A 21,611-nucleotide genomic window follows, 5' to 3' on the forward strand; every position below is an offset into this window, starting at 1 on the left:
AAAAAAAAAAAGGGGGGCGGTACTATTCTAACTCTCTTTTGATTAAATTCTCTATTGAAGTCACCTTCCTGGCCCTGGCAATTTTGCTCAGTGGCAGAGCATCAGCCCAGCGTGTGGATGTCCCAGGTTCAATTCCCAGTCAGAGCACAAAGGAGAAGCAACCACCTGCTTCTCCCCTTCTCCCATTCCTGCTTTCTCTCTCTCTCTCTCTCTCTCTCTCTCTCTCTCTCTCACACACACACTCTCTTTTCCCTTCCTGCAGACATGGTTTGATTGGTTTGAGTGTATTGGCCCCAGGTGTTGAGGATGGCTCCATGAAGCCTCCACCTCAGGCTCTAAAAATAGCTCATTTCAGAGCATGGCCCCAGATGGGCAGAGTATCGGCCCAAGACGGGGGTTGCCAGATGGATCCTGGTCAGGGCACATGTGGAAGTCTATCTCTCCTTCTCACTTGGAAAGGAGAAGGAAAAAAAATGAGAGAAAAAAAAAGAGAAAGGAAGGAAGGAAGGAAAGGGGGAGGGGAGGGGAGGGGAGAAAAGGAAAGAAAGAGAAGGGAGGAGAGGGAGGAAGGAGAGGGAGGAGAGGGAGGAGAGGGAGGAGAGGAGAGGGAGGAGAGGGGAGGGAGGGGAGGGAGGGGAGGGAGGGAGGGAGGGAGGGAGGGAGGGAGGGAGGGAGGAAGGAAGGAAGGAAGGAAGGAAGGAAGGAAGGAAGGAAGGAAGGAAGGAAGGAAGGAAGGAAGGAAGGACATCTTCCTTGGATCAGTAGAGAAAAGCATGTTTCACAATTCATGATATGAGTCATTACTACAGCCCTATATTTAGTTAAACCTCACTGTGTCCTGCTGTCTTACACTAAGTGTTCCACAAGGTCCATACCTGTGAAATCAGCTCCTCTGGGATTACAGATGCTGGAATAACTGGCTGTGGCTGACTGCCCAAAAGCCCAGACCCTCGATCCCGTCCTGTTCGAATCACTCGAGTCTGTCGACGGGAATCTCGAGCTCCAGCTGACGATCTACCAGAGGATCCTCCTCCACTTCCACCTACTCCAGAACTCCAGCGACTTCTAAATATTGGAGAATTTATAGGATTATCATTTTATATAATCATTCTGAAAATATCACTTCAGATCTCACTTTCATTTTCTTAAGCCAAAATAAATGTATTTATCCAATTGATATATATATATTGCTCACAAAAATTAGGGGATATTTCAAAATGAATTATGAAGCGCTAAAATATCCCCTAATTTTTGTGAGCAGTGTATATAGTAGTATTTTGACAGAACACAGTAACAGAACTGAGCTTTAAACATTTTTAATGTTTATGTATAAAATCACTTTTTAGAAAGATAAATATCACAACTTTGTATCTATTTTTTTTTTTTAAAGATCCGCATACCAAGTATTTCTAGTCACAACTCTAAAATGAGTTATAGCAGTGGTGGTTCCCAACCCCTGGGCCGCAGACCGGTACTGGTCCGTGGGCCATTTGGTACCGGTTCGCAGAGAAAGAATAAATAACTTAAATATAAATAAAACGGAAATAATGTAAGTCTGAACGATGCTTTATTTTTTAAAAATGACCAGATTCCCTCTGTTACATCCGTCCAAGACTCACTCTTGATGCTTGTCTCGGTCACGTGATACATTTATCCGTCCCACCCTAAAAGCCAGTCCATGAAATTATTTTCTGACGTTAAACCGGTCCGTGGCCCAAAAAAGGTTGGGGACCACTGAGTTATAGTATATATCTCACCTCTGCTTGAAAGACCCAGCAGACATAACTACTAGCACTCTGTTACACAAAAAGTAAAATTCAGAGTTTAGGACTCAAAGTGCTTTGCATGGAATAAAATATTCATTTGCAAAGATAACATCTTGTTCATTAACATTTAGCACTATTAACTAACTTGACCAGGGGTAAACTATTCTATAAAACATTCATTAATTTTTTTATTAAGTATAAGAAACAACTTAGAAAGGGTATATGACATCTATATCTTCACTTATTGCCCCAAACAGGAGAATTAAGAATCTTCAATCAAAAGTAAATAAGCTAGATAACCATAAATAATTACTTTTCTGCATTCACTCAGATCTTAGGAAATGGCCACAAAACTCACATTAGCCTTTATATTACAACAGTGCCAGTCCTTTTTAAAATGAATGTAATACTGCCTGACCAAGCGGTGGCGCAGTGGATAGAGCGTCGGACTGGGATGCGGAAGACCCAGGTTTGAGACCCCGAGGTCGCCAGCTTGAGCGTGGGCTCATCTGGTTTGAGCAAAAATTCACCAGCTTGGACCCAAGGTCGCTGGCTCCAGCAAGGGGTTACTCGGTCTGCTGAAGGCCCGCGGTCAAGGCACATATGAGAAAGCAATCAATGAACAACTAAGGTGTCGCAATGCGCAACGAAAAAACTAATGATTGATGCTTCTCATCTCTCTGTTCCTGTTTGTCCCTGTCTATCCTTCACTCTGACTCTCTCTCTCTGTCTCTGTAAAAAAATAAAAAAAATAAAAAAATAAATAAAATAAATAAAATGAATGTAATACTTAGAGATCATTCATTCTAGAGAGAAGGACTTCACTCCCATCTCCTCTGCATTACATTTACCCAAGGCTGAATTATACTTGATTTTCCAAGGCTTTCATTTTTCCTCTTAAAAATGTGTGACTACATTAACCAGTAACAATTTCTCAAATCAATATACAACTTCTTGGTCTCTCTGCTCAGTTAATTGGAAAATCCGATCTCTGTCTACACAAAAAAAACTTTTAAATTAACAGTTTCCCCAGTAAAATGGGGAGGCACATTCCTGAAAACTTGATGTCATCCTTTTTGAAGGCTTTCTATACTTGTCAATGCAGTCTATCAATTTATGCTTATGCAATGTCTGTAGCTACAGCCCAAGAACTGCCCAAGATAATTTTAGAGTAAACAATATTGTGCCTCACTGGTGTTGAACCAGTGTATACAGAGCATCAACCTAGGACACTGAGGTCCCAGGTTTGAAACCCCAAGGTCACTGGATTGAGTGAGGGCTCATCCAGCTTCACAGGATAACTAGCTTGAGCATGGGATCATCCACATGAGCCCATGATCGGTAATGTAAGCCCAAAAGGTTTCTCTCTTAAAGCCCAAAGTCGCTGACTTGAGCAAGGGGTCACTGGCTCCGCTCGAGCCCACTCACCCCACCCCCAGGTCAAGTTACGTATGTAAAACAATCCATGAACAACAAAAGTTGATGCTTCTCATCTCTCTCCCTTCCCCCTCTAAAAACAAAAACCAGTATTGTGTGCATTCTCAGAACTGCAGTATGAAACAGCACTTAATTTTAGCTATGTAACACATTTTATAGATGAAATAACCAATCTTAGACCAAAAGAAAAACAAAGGGACATTAAAAGTACATTACATTTAACAAATAAATTTTTTAATTCCATTTATAGTAGCATCAATAAGAATATTTAGGAATAAACTTCACCCAAGAGGTAAAAACTACCAAACACAGTTGGAAAGAAAATAAAGACACAAATAGAAACACATTCTGTGTCCACAGATTGTAAAACTTAATATTGTTAAAATGTCAATAATATCAAAACAATCCCCAGATTCACCACAATCCTTATCAAAATCCCAATGACATTTTATACAAAAATAGAAATATTAATCATTAAAGTCATACAGGATCTCAAAAGACCCAAAATAGCCAATGAAATTTCAAAAAATAAGATAAAAAAACAGAATCAGATGACTCACACTTCATGAGTTGAAAATATTATTACAAAACTACTATAATTAAAACAGTATGGTACTGGCATAATGACAAATACAAAGACTTCAATGGAATACAGAGCCCAGAAATAAACTCTCATGTATGTGGTCAAATAAATTATCTTCAACTAGGATGCCAAAACCACTCAATGGGGAAAGGACAGTACCTTCAACAAATGATGCTGGGAAAACTGGACATCCACATGTAAAAGAATAAAATGGGACCCTTGTCTTATACCACATACAAAAATTAGTTCAAAATAGATTAAAGACATAAGCATAAGACCTAAAAACTATAAAGTGCCTAGAAGAAAACATTTTTAAAACCCTTCATGACAGTCAACTTGGCAATGATCTCTTAGCTATAACACCAAAACCACAGGCAATAATAAAAGTAAGAATAGATAAAACAACATCAAACCTAAAAACTTCTTTGCCTCAAAGGACATAATCCAGAGAGTGAAAAGATAATGTACAGACTGGGAGAAAATATTTGCAAATTATGTATCTGCTATGGGGTTAATATCAAAAATATTTAAAAAGTTCCTAACACCTGACAACAAAAAAAATCCAACACACCGATTTAAAAATGGGCATAGGATGTGAACAGACATTTCTCCAAAGATAACACAAAAATTACCATTCATATGAAAAAATGTTCATCACTGCCTGTGGTGGTGCAGTGGATAGAGCATCAACCTGGAAGGCTGAGGTCGCCAGTTGGAAACCCTGGGCTTGCCTGGTCAAGACACACATAACAAGCAATGAGTGTACAACTAAAGTGAAGCAACTTCTCTCACCCCACCCCATGAAATCAATCAACAAAATATTTTTTTAATGTTCATCACTAATCATCAAAGAAATGTAAATCAAAACTACCATAGGCAACCAATCACCTTATATCATTAGAATGATTACTAAAAAAAAAAAAAAAAAAATTGCATGTGTTGACAAATACATGAAAAGTTGGAACCCTTACACAAAAGACCCAAAATAGCCAATGAAATTTCTATTTCACACTGTTGGTAGCATTGTAAATGGTGCAATGCTATGGAAAATAGTATGGCGGTTCTTCAAAAATTAAAAAACAACTATCATATGACCCAGTTTTCCAATTCTGGAGATACATCCAAAAGAATTAAAAGCAGAGTCTTGAAGAGGTATCTGCACACCCATGCTCATAGGAGCACTGTTCACAATAGCCAAGTGATGGATGCAACCGAAATGTCCATCAAAGATGCATGAAGAAACAAAATATGGTAGAAAACAAACACTGTAATATTATTCGGCCTTTAGAAAGAAGGAAATCCTGTCACACGCTACAACATGGATGAACTGCAAAGACATTATACTAAATAAGCCAGCCACAAAAAAACAAATATTGGATGACTTCAGTCATATGAAGTATCTAGAACAGTCAAATTCACAGAAACAGAAAGTAGAATGGTGGGTGCCAGGGGCCAGGCAGAGGCAGTACAGGGGACCTGTAACAGGTATAAAGTTTCAGTTTTGCAGGAGGAAGGGGTGGGGGGAGGGGAGGGGCATAAAGAAAACCAGATAGAAGGTGACAGAAGACTATATGATTTTGGGTGATGGGTATGCAACATAATCAAATGTAAAAATACCTGGAGATGTTTTCTCTGAACCTATGTACCCTAGTTGATTAATGTCACCCCATTAAAATTAAAAAAAAAAAGAAAAAGATATTTAACATAAGAAAAATTCAGATTTGCATCTTTTCTAAGGACAAAAAGGAAGGGAGGGGCACAGAGGTTTGCATTTGGCAACAATTCCCCTAAAGTAATAATCTGCTGATCAGCTACTTCCTCTTAAACAGGCATCCACTTGAGTATGTCAGAGCCCCACTACCTAAGATCTTACCAACCTAGTCAGCTTCAACTAGTTACAATTACAATGACCTGCTTGGCTTCTATATTACACATCCTGTACTAATGATTAGCTCAGATTAAATTTCAAAAGGAATGCAATAGCCCAAGCCAATGAAAGCAGTTTATACCTATTGTTTATTATGTCCAATAAATAACAGAAAAAAGATACTTTAAATACTAATATCTCCATTTTAAACTTACTACTGCATACAAATACACTCTCTTTCCCAAGTACACTTGACATTCTTACCTTTAACCTGGTTTGAAATGAGTTTAACAAAAATATCTAGATTTTTGAAGTATCTCCCAGGATAAATATGAGTAATTATGAAAAGAAAACAGCAGCAGCGAGAAATCTTTAGCACACAAACCTGCCAATTAGTAAAAATATTGAAAGGAAAAATGTTAAAAGTCCCATCTATTTTGATTGCTATGCATTCTTAAAAATGATCAGTCAAAATAAATGATCAATTCTCAACTATCCACCATTAATGAAAAGAAAAACAGTACCAATTACCCCAAACCTTACCACATATGCAGCTCTCAAATACAGAGACCACTCACTCCTTGACTCATAACACCTCTCTGATCCAAAGGGAACAAACCAGGACTCTGCAGGTGCAGGGTGGGGACCACAGTCTGTGGGGACAGTCTCGGCCATATGTGACTGCTTTTTATAAATTGGTGGGCCAAAATCCCCTTTGGAGACTCAAGATATAGCTGTCTTAGGTTCTCTAGTACATATTATAAATTGTAAACTTCTTCAAAGTTTATTGTGATCAACACAGAAAGAAAATATAAAACCACTATACAACTCAAGGAAAAAATTTATTGTGAAATAAAATATTTTTAATCTATATTAATTTGTTGATTTATAAGCTAACTTGATTAAAATTTCACCATCATCAAACTGAGAAGAATTTTCATAGATGTCAAGAGAAACAATCAGCCTTTAAGTGTGTATACTTTGTAGACATCTACACCACCAAATGAGGTAAACAATGACCAGCACTGACTTGCTAGTGTGTATACTTTGTAGACATCTACACCACCAAATGAGGTAAACAATGACCAGCACTGACTTGTTAGTGTGTATACTTTGTAGACATCTACACCACCAAATGAGGTAAACAATGACCAGCACTGACTTGTTAGTGGACACTATGACATTTTTCATATTGTAATTTATGAACCCGATGCAAAAAAAAGTTTACAGAGTCTGTTCTGGAATATGGGGGGGGGGGGGGGGGACAAGGAGGAAAAAGAAATATGTATAGGCCAAACATGGGTAAGAGGGACTCAAAAATTATTGACTGTTTCTGCACTTCAGAGACTTAAAATTAGCCCTAATTTTCTTTTGAGTAGGTCTATAACAGTTTAATTCAAGCTCAAATGTACTATATTATATTTGTTGCATATTTTATTAGCCAAGTAATTAAATTCCACTGCTCTGTTTGAGTCATTCTGTCACACAGTCTATTATAATTAGTTATACACCAAGTTTCATTTATCAAAAGGATTTAAATCTAGCACAATTTGAGCAACACAATAAATAATAGGAATGGATTATGAACTATAAAATAAAACAAATATCCATGAGACCATAATGATAGAAATAACCAAATGAAAACAGACTAAAATAAAATAAAAGAGAAATGTGTGGGGAAGGAAAGTTCTTCCTTACAGTGAATTCCAATTAATAAATGTAAAAAAAAAGGGTGAATTTCTTTTTAATCAGTATTTGTCCAACATCACAAAAACAGTTATGGCAAAAAATCAGCAATAAACTAAAATCCAGCATAAAAGCCAAATTCCCAGCAAGTTAATTTTGTGGATACCAGGAATCTAGTTCTAAACTTCATAGGAAGAAGAGAAAGACAAAGAACAGGCAACACAATATTAAAGAACAAAGTTGAAGGACTCGATGCTACCCAACTTCAATACTTATTACGAAGGTACAGTAATCAAGACAGTACGCTACTTGTGAAAAAATAGACCAAAAAACAAAAAAAAAACAAAAACCCAACAGAGTAGAATAGATCCCATAAATATAGTCAACTGATCTTTAGCAAAAAACAGTACAAAGAAATAGTGCTAGAACAACTCGACATTCAAATGCAAATAAATAAATAAACAAATAAATCTGTAAACACACTTCACACCTTTTACAAACTTTTAACTCAAAATAGATCATAGACCTAAAAGTAAATTACAAAACTATAAAATTCCTGGAAGATTACACAGAAGAAAATCTAGATGACCATGGGTTTGGCAATGACTTATTAGATATGATACCAGATACAATCAAAGAAATAATTGATAAATGGACATTAACATTAAAATTTTCTGCTCCATAAAAAACACTGTCAGGAGAATGAAAAGACAAGCCACATACTGAGAGAAAATATTTGCAAAAGATAAATCTAATAAAGGAGTTTTATCCAAAATACACAAAGAACTCTTAAACAGTAAAAAAAAACAATTTGGTTACAAAATGGACCAAAGACCTTAACAGACACCTCCCCAAAGTACATATGATCACATGAAAAGATGCTCTACTACATCATATAACATCAAGGAAATGCAAATTAAAACAAGATACCAGTACACACCTATTAGAATGGCCCAAATCCAGAACACTGACAACACCAAATGCTGATGAGGATGTGGAAAAACAGGGACTCTCAACCCATTGCTAGTGGGAATACAAATGATATAGCTACTATGGAAAAGTTTGCTGAGCTCTTACAAAAGTAAATATATTCAACATAAACAATCTAGTAATTTTGGTCCTTGGTATTTATCCAAAGGAGTTGAAAACTTAGGCCCACACAAAAACACACACACATATTAGTAGTTTTTCATAATTGCAAAAACTTGGAAGCAACCAAAATGTCCTTCAGCAGATGAATGGATAAACTGTGTTATATCCAGAAAATAAACTGTCATCAAGACAAAAAAGAAATGAGCTCTCAAGACATGAAAAGACATGGGAAGGAACTTGAAACATATATTACTAAATGAAAGAGCCAATCTGGAAAGGTTACATAGTATATGATTCCAACTATGTTACATTCTGGAAAAGACAAACTATGGAACAGTGAAAAGTTCAGTGGTTGCATAGGGGTTAATGATGGGAAGGTATGATAAATAGGCAGAGCACAAAGGATTTTAGGGCAGCAAAGAAACTATTCTATATACTATATAATAGATACTATATTATAAATGTGTCCAAACCCATAGAATGCTAGACGCTGGCTGATGATATATCCATATAGGTTCATCAATTATACCAAATGGATCACTCTGGTGGGCGGGGCGGTGCTGGTAATGAACGAGTCTATACATCAGTAGGGAACAAGGAATATATGGGAAATTTCTGTATCTTCCCTCTTATTTATGCTGTGAATATAAAAACTGCTCTAAAAAAGAATAAAAACTTTTAAAAATGCATCACCTTGGTTTAATCATATAAAAACATACAAATACTTAAACATTCCATAAAATAATCAGCCATTTTTCAAACTCATCAGGGTCTGGAAAGATAAAGAGTGAGAAACCCTTCTAGATTAGAGGAAACTACAGAAGCATAGCAACTAAATGCAACATGGGATCATGAATTGAATCCTAGACCAAAGACAGGGTTATCAGTGGGACAAATGGTGAAATTTGCATAATGTAGATTAATGCACTGAAAAGTGTTAATTTCCTGGTTTTGATAATAGTACTATGGTTATGTAAAATGTTAGCATTTGGAGAGACTGGGTTAGTTTTCTCAACTTTTTAAACATCAAATTATTTCAAAATGAAAAGTTAAATTTAAAAATAAGAGTACAGGAGCCTGGCCAGTGGTATTGCAGGGGATAGAGCACCAACCTGGGATGCAGAGTACCCAGGTTTGAAACCCTGAGGTCGTTGGCTAGAACGCGGGCTCATCAGCTTGAGCAAGGGCTTAGCAGCTTGAGCACAGGATCATCCACACGATCCCAAGGCTGCTGATGGCCTGAAGCCCAAGGTTGCTTACTTGAACAAGGGGTCATTGGCTCAACTTGAGCCCCCTAGTCAAGGCACATGAGAAGCAATCAAAAAACAAACACAAAAACAAAACAAAAAAGTAAACACCTAAAGTGAAGCAACTAGAAGTTTATGCTTCTCATCTCTCCCCGCTCCTGCATTCTTGTCTTTCTTAAAAAATAAATAAATAAAAAAAATAGAGTACAGGATTAGAAACAAATGCCACCATATAAACAGATTAACTATAAACCAGAAAAAAATAGTAAATAGTTTATTAGGCTTTGAGGGCTAATAGTCTTTGTTGCAACTATTCATCTCTGCCATCCCAGCACAAAAGCAGTCACAAACAATAAATAAAATATCAAGCATGGCTGTTTCAATAAAAGCAGGAGGGGCCAGATTTAGCTTATGCCAACCCTTCAACTAAAAAAGAGAATTTTGCCCTGGCCAGTTGGCTCAGTGGTAGAGCGTCGGCCTGGCGTGCAGAAGTCCCAGGTTCGATTCCTGGCCAGGGCACATAGGAGAGGCACCCATCTGCTTCTCCACCCCTCCCCCTCTCCTTCCTCTCTGTCTCTCTCTTCCCCTCCCGCAGCCGAGGCTCCACTGGAGCAAAGGATGGCCCGGGCGCTGGGGATGGCTCCTTGGCCTCTGCCCCAGGCGCTAGAGTGGCTCTGGTCCCCGGATGGGCAGAGCATCGCCCCCTGGTGGGCGTGCAGGGTGGATCCCGGTCGGGTGCGTGCGGGAGTCTGTCTGCCTCCCCGTTTCCAGCTTCAGAAAAAAAAAAAGGGGGGGAATTTTTAACTTTAAAGAAGGTATAGTTTGGCATAAAATGATACATAAAAGCTATTCTTTCATAAATAAATATAATCCAACATTTTTCAGGTTTTTCAAATGAAATAAAAATTTCATTTGTTACTACATATCATTTTCAGAATTCTTTATCATACCTGGTTCTTATGTTAGTTGTGTACATAATATTAAAAGAAGATATATAATATTTTAATAAAGACCAGAGAGGAATGTTTCCTATTACTACTGCTAGCGCAGAAGGAGCTAAAGGATTCACTCAACTATATATATAAATGAACTTAATAAAAAAAAATGTATGTTCTGATTTCTTCACTGATCCACCTAGCCCCACCTCTCTCCCTTCTACTCAGGCTTCCCTATTCCCTGAGACACAACAATATTGAAACTGGGCCAATTATTAAAATGGCCTCTAAATGTTCAAGGGTAAAGAAGAGTTGCATGTTTTTCACTTTAAATCAAAAGCTAGAAGTGATTAAGCTTTAGTGAGGAAGGTATGTTGAAAGCCAAGATGAACTGAAAGTCTCTTCCACCAAGCAATTAGCTAAATTGGGAATGCAAAAGAAAAGTTCTTGAAGGTAATAAAGTAAAAGTGCTACTGCAATGAACAGGGTAGAATCATAAGAAAGTGGAAAACTCTTAATGCTAACGTGAAGCTGAGTGTTAGTGGTCTGAATAGAACATCAAAGTAGCCACAACATTCCCGTAAGCAAAAGCTAATCCAGAGCAAGGCCATAACTCCCTTCAATTCTATGAAGGCTGAGAAGTGAGGAAGCTGCGAAAGGAAACGTAAGAAGCCTGCAGAGATGGTTCACGAAGTTTAAGGAAAAAAGCCAACTCTATAACATAAAAGTGCAAGTGAAGGAGCAAGTGCTGGTGTAGATGCCACAGTTGTCCAAAAGATTATTTAAACTAATTAATGAAGGTCGCCACCCTAAACAACAGATTTTCAATGCGGACATAGCAGCCTTCCTTATATTGGAAGATGCCATCTAGGACTTTCACAGCTAAAAGAAGTAAATGCTTGACTTCAAAGGACAGGCTGACTCACTTATTAACTCTCTTATTAGAGGCTAATGCAGCTGGTGACTTTAAGTTAAAGCAAATGTTCATTTACCATTCCAAAAGCCTACAGCCATTAAGAATTATGTTAAATCTATTCTGCCTGTGCTTCAAAATGGAATGACAAAGCATGGATGATAGAACATCTGTTTATAACATGCCTTTTTTACTGAATATTTTAAGCCTACTGTTGAAACCTAATGCTCAGAAAATAAGATTCCTTTCAAAATATTACTGGTTCATTACCAATGCACCTGGTCACCCAAGCGTTCTGATGGAGATGTATAAGATTAATGTTGTTTTTGTGCCTGCTAACACAACTTCCATTCTGCAGCCTATGGATCAAGGGGTAATTTCAACCTTCAGGTCTTGTTATTTAAGAAGGCCTTGTTATATAAGCCTTACTCCTTAAGGCTATAGTTGTTATACTGATTCCTCCTAGTGGATCTGGGAAAGAATTCACCATCCTAGATGCTATTAGGAACAATTGTGATTCATGTGAAGAGGTCAACATATCAACATTAACGGGAATTTGGAATGTGATTCCAACTCTCACTGAGGGTTGAAGGGTTCATGACTTTAGTGGAGGAACTAACTGCAGATGTAGTGGAAACAGCAAGAGAACTAGAATTAGAAGTGGAGCCTGAAGACGCCATGAAAATTACTGAAATAAGAAAACTTGAGACTTTTACATAAACTTAGTTGATAAAGAAGCATCAAGGTTTGAGAAAATTGATTCCAATTCTGAAAGAAGTTCTACTGTGGATAAAATGCTATCAAAGAGCATCGCATGGTCCTGGCTGGTTGGCTCAGTGGTAGAGCACCAGCCTGGCATGTGGATGTCCTGCGTTTGATTCCAGTCAGGGCACACAGGAGAAGCACCCATCTGCTTCTCCACCTCTCCCCCTCTCACTTCCCCCGCGTCTCTTCCACCGCCCGCCCCCCCCCCCCCACAGCCATGGCTTGATTGGTTTGAGCAGATCAGCCCCAGGTGCTGAGGATGGCCTCCACCTCTGGTGCTAAAAATAGCTCAGTTGCAAGCATGGCCCCAGACAGGGGTTGCCAGGTAGATCCTGGTCAGGGAGCACTCAGGAGTCTATCTATCTCCCCTACTCTCACTTGGAAAAGAAGGAATCACATGCTGCAGAGAAATCATTCATGAAAGGAGTCAATCAATGTGGCAAAATTCAGTGAAATTAACACATTCACCCCAACCTTCAGCAACCAGCACCCTAATCAGTCAGCAGCCATCAACAAGGCAAGACCCTCCACCAGTAAAAAGATGACGACTTCCTGAAGGCTCAGATGATGGTTAGCATTTTTTAGCAAGTATTTTTAATTAATTGTTCTTTCAGACATAATGTTATTGCAATTAACAGACTAAAAATAATGTAAACAGAACTATTACATCCATTGGGAAACCAATAAATTTATGTGACTCGCTTTATTGCAATATTTGCTTTATAGCAAGGGTCTGGAACCAAACCAACAATTTACTCTGAGTTATAGTACCTATACAAATATACTGCTCACAAAAATTAGGGCATATTTTATCGCTTCACATTAATTTTGAAATATCCCCTAATTTTTGTGAGCAGTGTATAAAATGATTATATTGTACACATGAAGTTATATGTCACTTATACCTCAATTTTTTTTTTAAAAAAAAGGCAAAAATAACTTTATAAAAGGCTTTAAGGTTTAGTTACATGAATTTCACACCTCTCTAAATTAATTCAGAAACAACTATCAGATTTGGATACCAGAAAGAAAAAGAACCTTGTTTTTTTACCCAAGAATGAGTCACAAAACCAAAGACAGTATCACTGAAATTGTTAAATGACATAAATGACATTAGAAATACATGTTAACATTTTAAATTTTTAAAAGATCAAGAACCTGGGTTAACTGTAATTAGCCTGTATGATCATGTTAATTATGGTGGCTCTTCATGAGCAACATGAGCTCCTGTCCAGTGTTCAGGAGAGTTTCCTCCTTCCTTCACTAGATAATACTGAAGACAAGCACTCAGGGTGAGAGTACTCAGAGCACTGGCCCAGACCAATGGCTGCCATCATCTGGCCACAACTTACCCCAGGGTGTTGCCTGCCAGCCTGCCCAGAGTCTCGGAACCTGAGAGAAACCATGGGGAGTCACTTGTCCGACCAGGCCTCGAGGTCCTCCCTGCCCCTGAGTTGCTGTTCAACTTTGACCTGGGAAATAACATAACATAGAACAATCACAGAATAGTCCCCAACTGCCTTAGGAACAAGCCTGGATTTCCAGGTCTTGCTACTCTGGGACTTCCTGTAGTAAAATACCAACCCAAGTATTCTCTGATTAATCCTACTAAAATGTATACTTCACATCAAAGGGCAAGTCTAACAACTTGTAACCTCATAACAATCTAGGGTTCTCTACTGGTTGAAACTATGTTCAAGGTTTAACTACAGACGAATTTTCTTTAGATTTCTTAAAGTAATCATGCTTTCCTTAGAAGTAAATTGGGTTCTCTACTGGTTGAAACTATGTTCAAGGTTTAACTACAGACGAATTATTCTTTAGATTTCTTAAAGTAATCATGCTTTCCTTAGAAGTAAATTGAAATTCATCACACATTGTCTAGCAATTAGTTTTATATGCCATCATTTTTAAAGACCAAAATTTTCAAACTCAGTTACTTGATTTGAAACATTAAAAAGAAAAAAACAAAGAAAGAAACGTGGTCTAACAAGTTAATTTCAATCAAAAAGCAAATCTGACTTGGGACTTACCAAATACATATCATTCTCCTGGCAACCTATTTCTGTGAAGTGATCAGGATTCTGCTGTCACTTTTAATGATAATATTTTTAGCTATAAATCACTGCTTGCATATAAATTAAAATCAAACTACAAAGTAACCATTTTACTCTACTTTAAGTGTCTTATTTTCTACAATGCTTTTTTTTTTTAACTTGAGAGTGACCAAAATCAAAATACAGGTTTAAAATAATACCTTTTATGTCAGGGGTTGGGAACCATTTTGGCTGAGCCATGTACACCACTTATTTTAAAATGTAATTCCATGAGAGCCATACAACAACCGTGTATGTTACTTATTATCCAATAAAAATTTGGAGTTGTCCCAGAGGACAGCTGTGATTGGCTCCAGCCACCAGCAACCATGAACATGAGCGGTAGGAAATGAATGGATTGTAATACATGAGAATGTTTTATATTTTTAACATTATTTTTTTTTATTAAAGATTTGTCTGAAAGCCAGACGCAGCCATTAAAAGAGCCACATCTGGCTTGCGAGCCATAGGTTCCCAACCCCTGCTTTATGTACTAAATATTAAATAGAAAGGACATATCTTACCCATCATTATTATCAGGTTTACCCAATTCCAATCTGTCTGGCTGTACTGAGAAACCGATCCTGCAAACTCTACCATCCTAAAAGCAATAAATGAATGGATGAATGAATGAATGAATGAATGAAATTTCCAAAGTAAAAATGTGTGTTAAAATTTGAATTTTTTAAAGACAACAAATAAAGCTCCCATCCAGAAAGTGCTCACTCCTAAGCTGGGGAAATATGTTTTATACACATTACCAAGAAACCAGTAAAAATAATTTTAAATATCTCAATTTAATAGAATCAGAGTAAGGAAATGACTGGGTATCAGGAACTTCTCCATTCGGTTACTAATTAGTTTCAAGCTCTAGTAAATCATTTAAGCTTCTTCTGAGCCAGAGAATTTACACAATAGGGAACTGGAACTGGGTAATCTCTAAAATAACTCTTGCAAGAAACTGCTATTTTCCATGGTTAAAAAGAAAGAACCCTGATGATGCAGTTGTATTGTAACTGTGTATCTCAGAGCAAACAACAATGTACCTCAAGAAGAAAGGCAGCATGATTTGGTCCCACCACACACTGTTTAATAGTAGCCTGTTCCAATACATTCAAAGGGGGATGGCTGGTTAAAAAAAAAAAAAAAGTAAGTAAAATTACTTTGTCAATGGTAAATACATTGCAGAGTTGTTTTCTTATTTTATTCAATTAATAAAAGGGAAGAAAGCTGACAAAACCTGTTTTAAACATTTAATATTTACATATTTTAAAGTAATAACTGAAGAATAATTTTATCCTCATAGTCATTATAGCTCCTTGGTATGCCAAATTTTTAAAAGAACCCAACCCGTAACAAGTTCATAGTTAGATTAAAATATTTCTAACAGATGCTACCTAAATGAGTTCTTTTTCCTTATAAACATCCTTTTCAGAAAGTTTTCAATATCTTACAACTCTTACCTGTTTAAATTATATTTGTTCAGTTTCTCCGAAACTTCCCGTAACCTTTAAAAATGAAACATGAATAAACCAAATGTACAGATCCTTTGTAAACAAAACAATGCTATTTTGATAAGAACTTACACCATTATTTCGGTGACTTCTAACAGTAGCATACATAATATTTACTATGGTAAGAATGTTTTTATATTTTCTTTGATTTTTGTTCCCCCCACACACACACATAAAATCACAAGTCGACTCTGCAATTTCCTTCCATCACCATCCCATTAACAACATCAATAATAATAATATTAACCCCATTTTATACACAAGGAGACTAAAGCTTCTATACCAGAGGTCGGGAGCCTTTTTGGCTGAGAGAGCCATGAACGCCACATATTTTAAAATGTAATTCCATGAGAGCCATACAACGACCCGTATACGTTATGCACTATCCAATAAAAATTTGGTGGTGTCCCAGAGGACAGCTGTGATTGGCTCCAGCCACCCGCAACCATGACATGAGCAGTAGGAAATGAATGGATTGTAATACATTAGAATGTTTTATATTTTTAACATTATTTCTTTTATTACAGATCTGTCTGTGAGCCAGATGCAGCCATCAAAAGAGCCACATCTGGCTCGCGAGCCATAGGTTCCCAAACCCTGTCTATACTTTATATAACAAAATGTGATAGTAGAGCTGGAATATGAATCAACACCCAATGGAAAACCCAATTTTTAAATACTATGCTATATATGTCAAGAGATTCTTTTTTTTTTTTTTTTTGTATTTTTCTGAAGCTGGAAATGGGGAGAGACAGTCAGACCGACTCCCGCATGCGCCCGACCGGGATCCACCCGGCACGCCAACCATGGGGCGACGCTCTGCCCACCAGGGGGCGATGCTCTGCCCCTCCGGGGCATCGCTCTGTTGCGACCAGAGCCACTCTAGCGCCTGGGGCAGAGGCCAAGGAGCCATCCCCAGTGCCCGGGCCATCTTTGCTCCAATGGAGCCTCGGCTGCGGGAGGGGAAGAGAGAGACAGAGAGGAAGGAGAAGGGGAGGGGTGGAGAAGCAGATGGGCACTTCTCCTGTGTGCCCTGGCCGGGAATCGAACCCGGGACTTCTGCACGCCAGGCCGACGCTCTACCACTGAGCCAACCGGCCAGGGCTGTCAAGAGATTCTTGAATGTAAATGTATATCATGAAATAAAAATACATGGGAAGCACAAATCTATTAAGAATTTAATACAATGAAGCAGAAAAAGCCCAGAAGCCTTAAGGCATAGTCTCAAATTCTTAAAGGGCCTTATAATAACACAAAACTGCACAAATTAAAACCTCCTTGTCTATATGTATAAAACAAGGATAACCCCTCCCATTTTTAAGTGTACTAAATATTCCTAGAAAAATCTCAGAGCTGCATTTTAAAATATTAACTCATATTACCTATTATGATTTTGCTGTTCCTCTCAAAGAAAGTTTTGAACATAAAATAATGTAACACCCATTTAAACATTTGTCAAACTAAGGAATTTTATAAAGATATAATCAAATATAAAGATTTTAAGAGTTTAATTCTATGAAGTCACTAAAACAACTGCCTACTCTTTCCAAACTTTGTCCAAAATAAATCTGTTAAAAGGAAACTTTCAATTTTAGAAAGCCATGGGGAAAAATTAGAACAGTAAATCAACATGAAAATCCATAAACTATGCTCTCTAAAAAGTGGCAAAAATACTTGAAATCAAATTTCAATCATTTGTACTAACAGATAAAAGTAGAATACATGATCAAAAATCACACCTTACAGTCAGTTTTAGGACCGAAAAGCTGCCATGAATCACACAATATACCGGCAAATACTCTATTTCAGTAAGAGATTCTAGTAACAGCCAGTTGACCCTCAACTTCACTTTAGCCTGTACTTCTCTGTTCAATGCTGAGGAGCATCTTTCAAACACTAAAATATGTACAGTCACTGCCCAAAACGGAATCATCCTCCTAAACCTTTCCCAAAAAGTAGGTACTCACTAGTGACTATTCTCGCTCCCAAAGGATAGCACGATCACATGTGACACTGGCCCCCCCCCAAAACACATTTTTTCCCTTTTTGCAGTGTGGTGTTAAATTTACACTGCTCACAAAAATCAGGGGATCAGGGAAGGTGCAGATACTCCAGTACTCTCAGCCTTTTGTATAGTGCATATACACCGATGAAATAAAAGTTGGTTTTGCATCTCATTTGCTTAATAGAACAATTTTCTTTGACTTGTCATTTGCTTTTTTGATGTAATTTAATAATAAAAAAAATCAAATGCTTTTTTTTAATCACTTCATATTCATTTTGAAAAATCCCCTAGTTTTAGTGAGGAGTATATTTTCATTAACAAAAATGTGTTTTTTTTCATTGGTCCTGGAATTTCACTGGTCCTTTTTCACCAAACTCATTTCCTCATTTTTACAAGGCACACACCTGAGACAAAACCCTAAGAGTCATCATGCTCTGTGGAACTCATGGGCTCTGAGAGAAGGCTGACTAAAAATCGGGGAGAAAAACTGGAAGGCGTGAAACTGCCCAGCTCCATTCTGAGCAGTCACAGCCTTCAGAAGTCCCCGAGCAGAGGGAGGGGCATCCACTGGCCTCCGCCCGCATTTACTGGAAGTAATACAAAACTTCTCACCCAACTAGGGCCACAGTATGAGAAAGGCCTAAGAAAGGTTTTACATCCCAGAAACCATAGTAGTGACACTTTCAGAAGGTACTTATTCACTGGCTTACAACTTAACCCATTCATTTCCATTTATTTTTTCTTAGCTCACCACCATCTCTAGAGTTTTCACAAAGTATACAGTATTGGGGGGGATAAATTTGTCTAAAGCTTTTCTGAGCTAGTAAATAACTAAAATTAAGAATGAATGCTCCTTTCATGGTTCCAAATATCATGCTAAGTAGATAATATTTATAAAACTAAAATAGGCTTTGAAGATATCAAAATGCTAGAAAATATTTAATAACAAAAGAACTCAGCAAATTTCAGAATTATAAGAGGACACAGGAAATGGTTACTGCCATCAAATAAATTTTCTAATCTTAAAAATCATGGCAGACTCCTAACCACATCTGAGATGTACACCCACTTGTACTGGAACTAATACCCACTGGATAGCAAGTAATCTGGGGATTTCTCCCACCTCATCTGTTATTAAACAGCTGGTTTAAACCCAGCAGGTCTCAAATTCTCACCTATGTGAAGAAAGATTGTCATCTCTGGTTCTTTTCAGTCCTAAAATTCTTTAGAATGTGTGAAAGCAAATGTCTCAGGAGAGGACATATAAGCAATGTTTTTATGGAAATAGCACTTATTATTGTCATACTGAATTTCATCTTACCTATCTGAAACTTCCATATATAAATTGATTTTACATGAACACTTATTTAGTATGTTTCCTCAAATATTAAATTTTTTACTTTTCTTATATTCAATCCCAAAATTCATATAAAATGTATCATCCTTCCAAATCTCAAAACAGTTATGACTAAATTGGCCACCTACATATTAATTCACATGAATCCCAGCTAATAGTGACAAAGAAACCTTCAAGCAAAAAAAAGAAATAAACTATAAATGTGTATTTAGTTCGCTTTTGCATTTCCTCAGCAGACATGCAAATCACAGAATCACTGCAAGCCAAGCCTCTATCACTTAAATTTACTAAATCCTGACTGTCTCTACAAAATTATGAGGCCCTCATTGACTTTGTTTTTTATTCTTAATTTTTATTTAGATTTTTAGAGAGAGAAAGACAGAAAGGGAGAGAGAAAAACAGTGATTTGTTCCACTTATTTATACAGGATGGACCCCACAACCTTGGCATATCGGGACAATGCTCTACTGAGCTACCAACCAGGGCGAGGCCCTCGTTTACTTTGAAAGGCCTTCCTCCAAAAGCTACAATGCTTAAAGTTATTAACTATATTTCCTCTCACAGCAATATTGACAAAAGTTTTCCCCATTTTTAAAATAAAAGGAAAACCACCCTACAGCTCAGCTAATTCCATTTCAGAATAAATATTTACAGGTGGTTGTGACAGAAAACAATTTTAAGAGTACCGTATAACATCATGAAATAACCTCATAATTCAGTATTTAATCTCATTCAGGAACACCGGAGAGCCTTTGTGAGATGCCTGCAATACTCGCCTTCCTGCCAACTCGGACACAATGCCATGGGTCACCTCCAGACACCACCCAGGCCAGAATGAGCATTATTACAACCTGGGGTGTTTCTTTTTAATGAATAGTTCTAATGTTTGTATCTTCACGAAAGACTGTCAAAGAAAAAAATCTCTCACTATTCATAATAGAAAGACATTTTAAAACTGCCCTAGATGAAGGCCACCATCAAAATGCAGGGGTGTCCTGCTCTTTGATTTAACTACTAAAAACTACCCCTACCCCTTTAGGCTGAAAAAAATGACGTATTCAATATTCTAATTCAATAACCTATTTTATTCCTTTAAATTTAGACATTTTACAGATCTAGAGACTCGATTTTTTTTTCTAAAGCACTAAGGTAAAGTAACAGCAAACTGATATTAATAGAGAAGCAGGAAATCAATATAACCTAGCATTTCATTGCTACCCTTGAAATCCCCTACAATGTTTCCACATTTAATATTACAATTTCAAAGACAATTAATTCATCTCCTCACTGCTACTACTCAACTGGCAACAGCGCTCTTCAGTTTATACTCCTCCGCCTGTCCCTCCCTGCCACATGACGCACTCGCATGTTCAGACACACATACCCCTAAGTACTGAAGATGTATTTCTAGCTGAATTTCTAAAACTAAAAAAAGGTATTTCTAGATCCTTAAAAGGCTTCAATCTTCTAAGAAAGAAAGATATTCCTGATAACCCACCTTCTACAAGAAAATTGCTTTCATTTACCTGCAATTGTAAAAACAAAGTACTTATTTCATGTTTATCAGCAATAATCACCCTCATCGTGGAAAGTGGCATAATCTGCCATGTACGTTTCCTCCAATCCCCTAGTTATTTCAGCCCCAACTCAAACCCGATCTCTTCCCTAGACTTTTCCTGGTGGCCCTCATTCTCTCCTCCAATAGGGCCTTCATGGTCTACTAAAATGTAACACACATTTTAGTCATTTGTGTTTCTGTCTGAACTAGCTTCAGACTCCAAAGACAGGATAAAATTTACCAAGTCTTTTCCTACTCTACCCCTTCAATAGATATAGTTCCAATAGTGGGAAATGGTGCAATAATACTTGTATACAATCCATTTCAGAGGCAGAATTAGTTTCTGATCAGCTCAACAAAATTAACTCCCCAGGTTTTCCATATAATTTTATTTTGGAGTGATGGCTTAGTAACTCATATAAAGAACAACAGCCAACAGTCAGTAAAGATTACATACACTAAATCATAGACTTCTGCAGAAAATGTCTTAAAGCTCGTGTCATCCATGTTAAAGGCGGCACTTATTGCCAAAATCAAATGCAGTACATTAAAAATCTCTGCCCAGATATTGTCTTGTAGAAAAAGACACACTGTAGGAATATTGATTACATTTCTCTAAAAGCAAACCCTTGAAATCTTAAAGCCTAAAACTCAAGAAGCAAGAAAATCGCACTTTTTTTTGGGGGGGGGGGGGAGGGGGACTACTATATACTAGACAGTTGGTAAGGCTAAGAGTCAAATCCATATGTAACCAGAGATCATGTTCTTTTCCACTACCTCATCACCTACC

The 21,611-nt window shown here is 37.4% G+C and overlaps 1 protein-coding gene across 6 annotated transcripts in view; it reads right to left on the bottom strand.

Annotated features, from left to right (window-relative positions):
* Positions 1-21,611, bottom strand: part of UBR5 (ubiquitin protein ligase E3 component n-recognin 5) — a 141,885-nt gene that overhangs the window by 81,768 nt on the left and 38,506 nt on the right. For all 6 annotated transcript variants that reach the window (XM_066379261.1, XM_066379260.1, XM_066379257.1 and 3 more), the window contains exons 2-6: positions 15,851-15,895; positions 15,434-15,515; positions 14,912-14,988; positions 13,644-13,763; positions 876-1,065 (exon numbers count right to left, since the gene is read on the bottom strand). In XM_066379261.1, the coding sequence (XP_066235358.1) occupies positions 876-1,065; positions 13,644-13,763; positions 14,912-14,988; positions 15,434-15,515; positions 15,851-15,895 (514 nt within the window). The remainder of the gene's footprint in view (positions 1-875; positions 1,066-13,643; positions 13,764-14,911; positions 14,989-15,433; positions 15,516-15,850; positions 15,896-21,611) is intronic.

This window comes from Saccopteryx leptura, chromosome 3 (genome assembly GCF_036850995.1).
Source record: "Saccopteryx leptura isolate mSacLep1 chromosome 3, mSacLep1_pri_phased_curated, whole genome shotgun sequence".
NCBI lineage: Eukaryota > Metazoa > Chordata > Mammalia > Chiroptera > Emballonuridae > Saccopteryx > Saccopteryx leptura.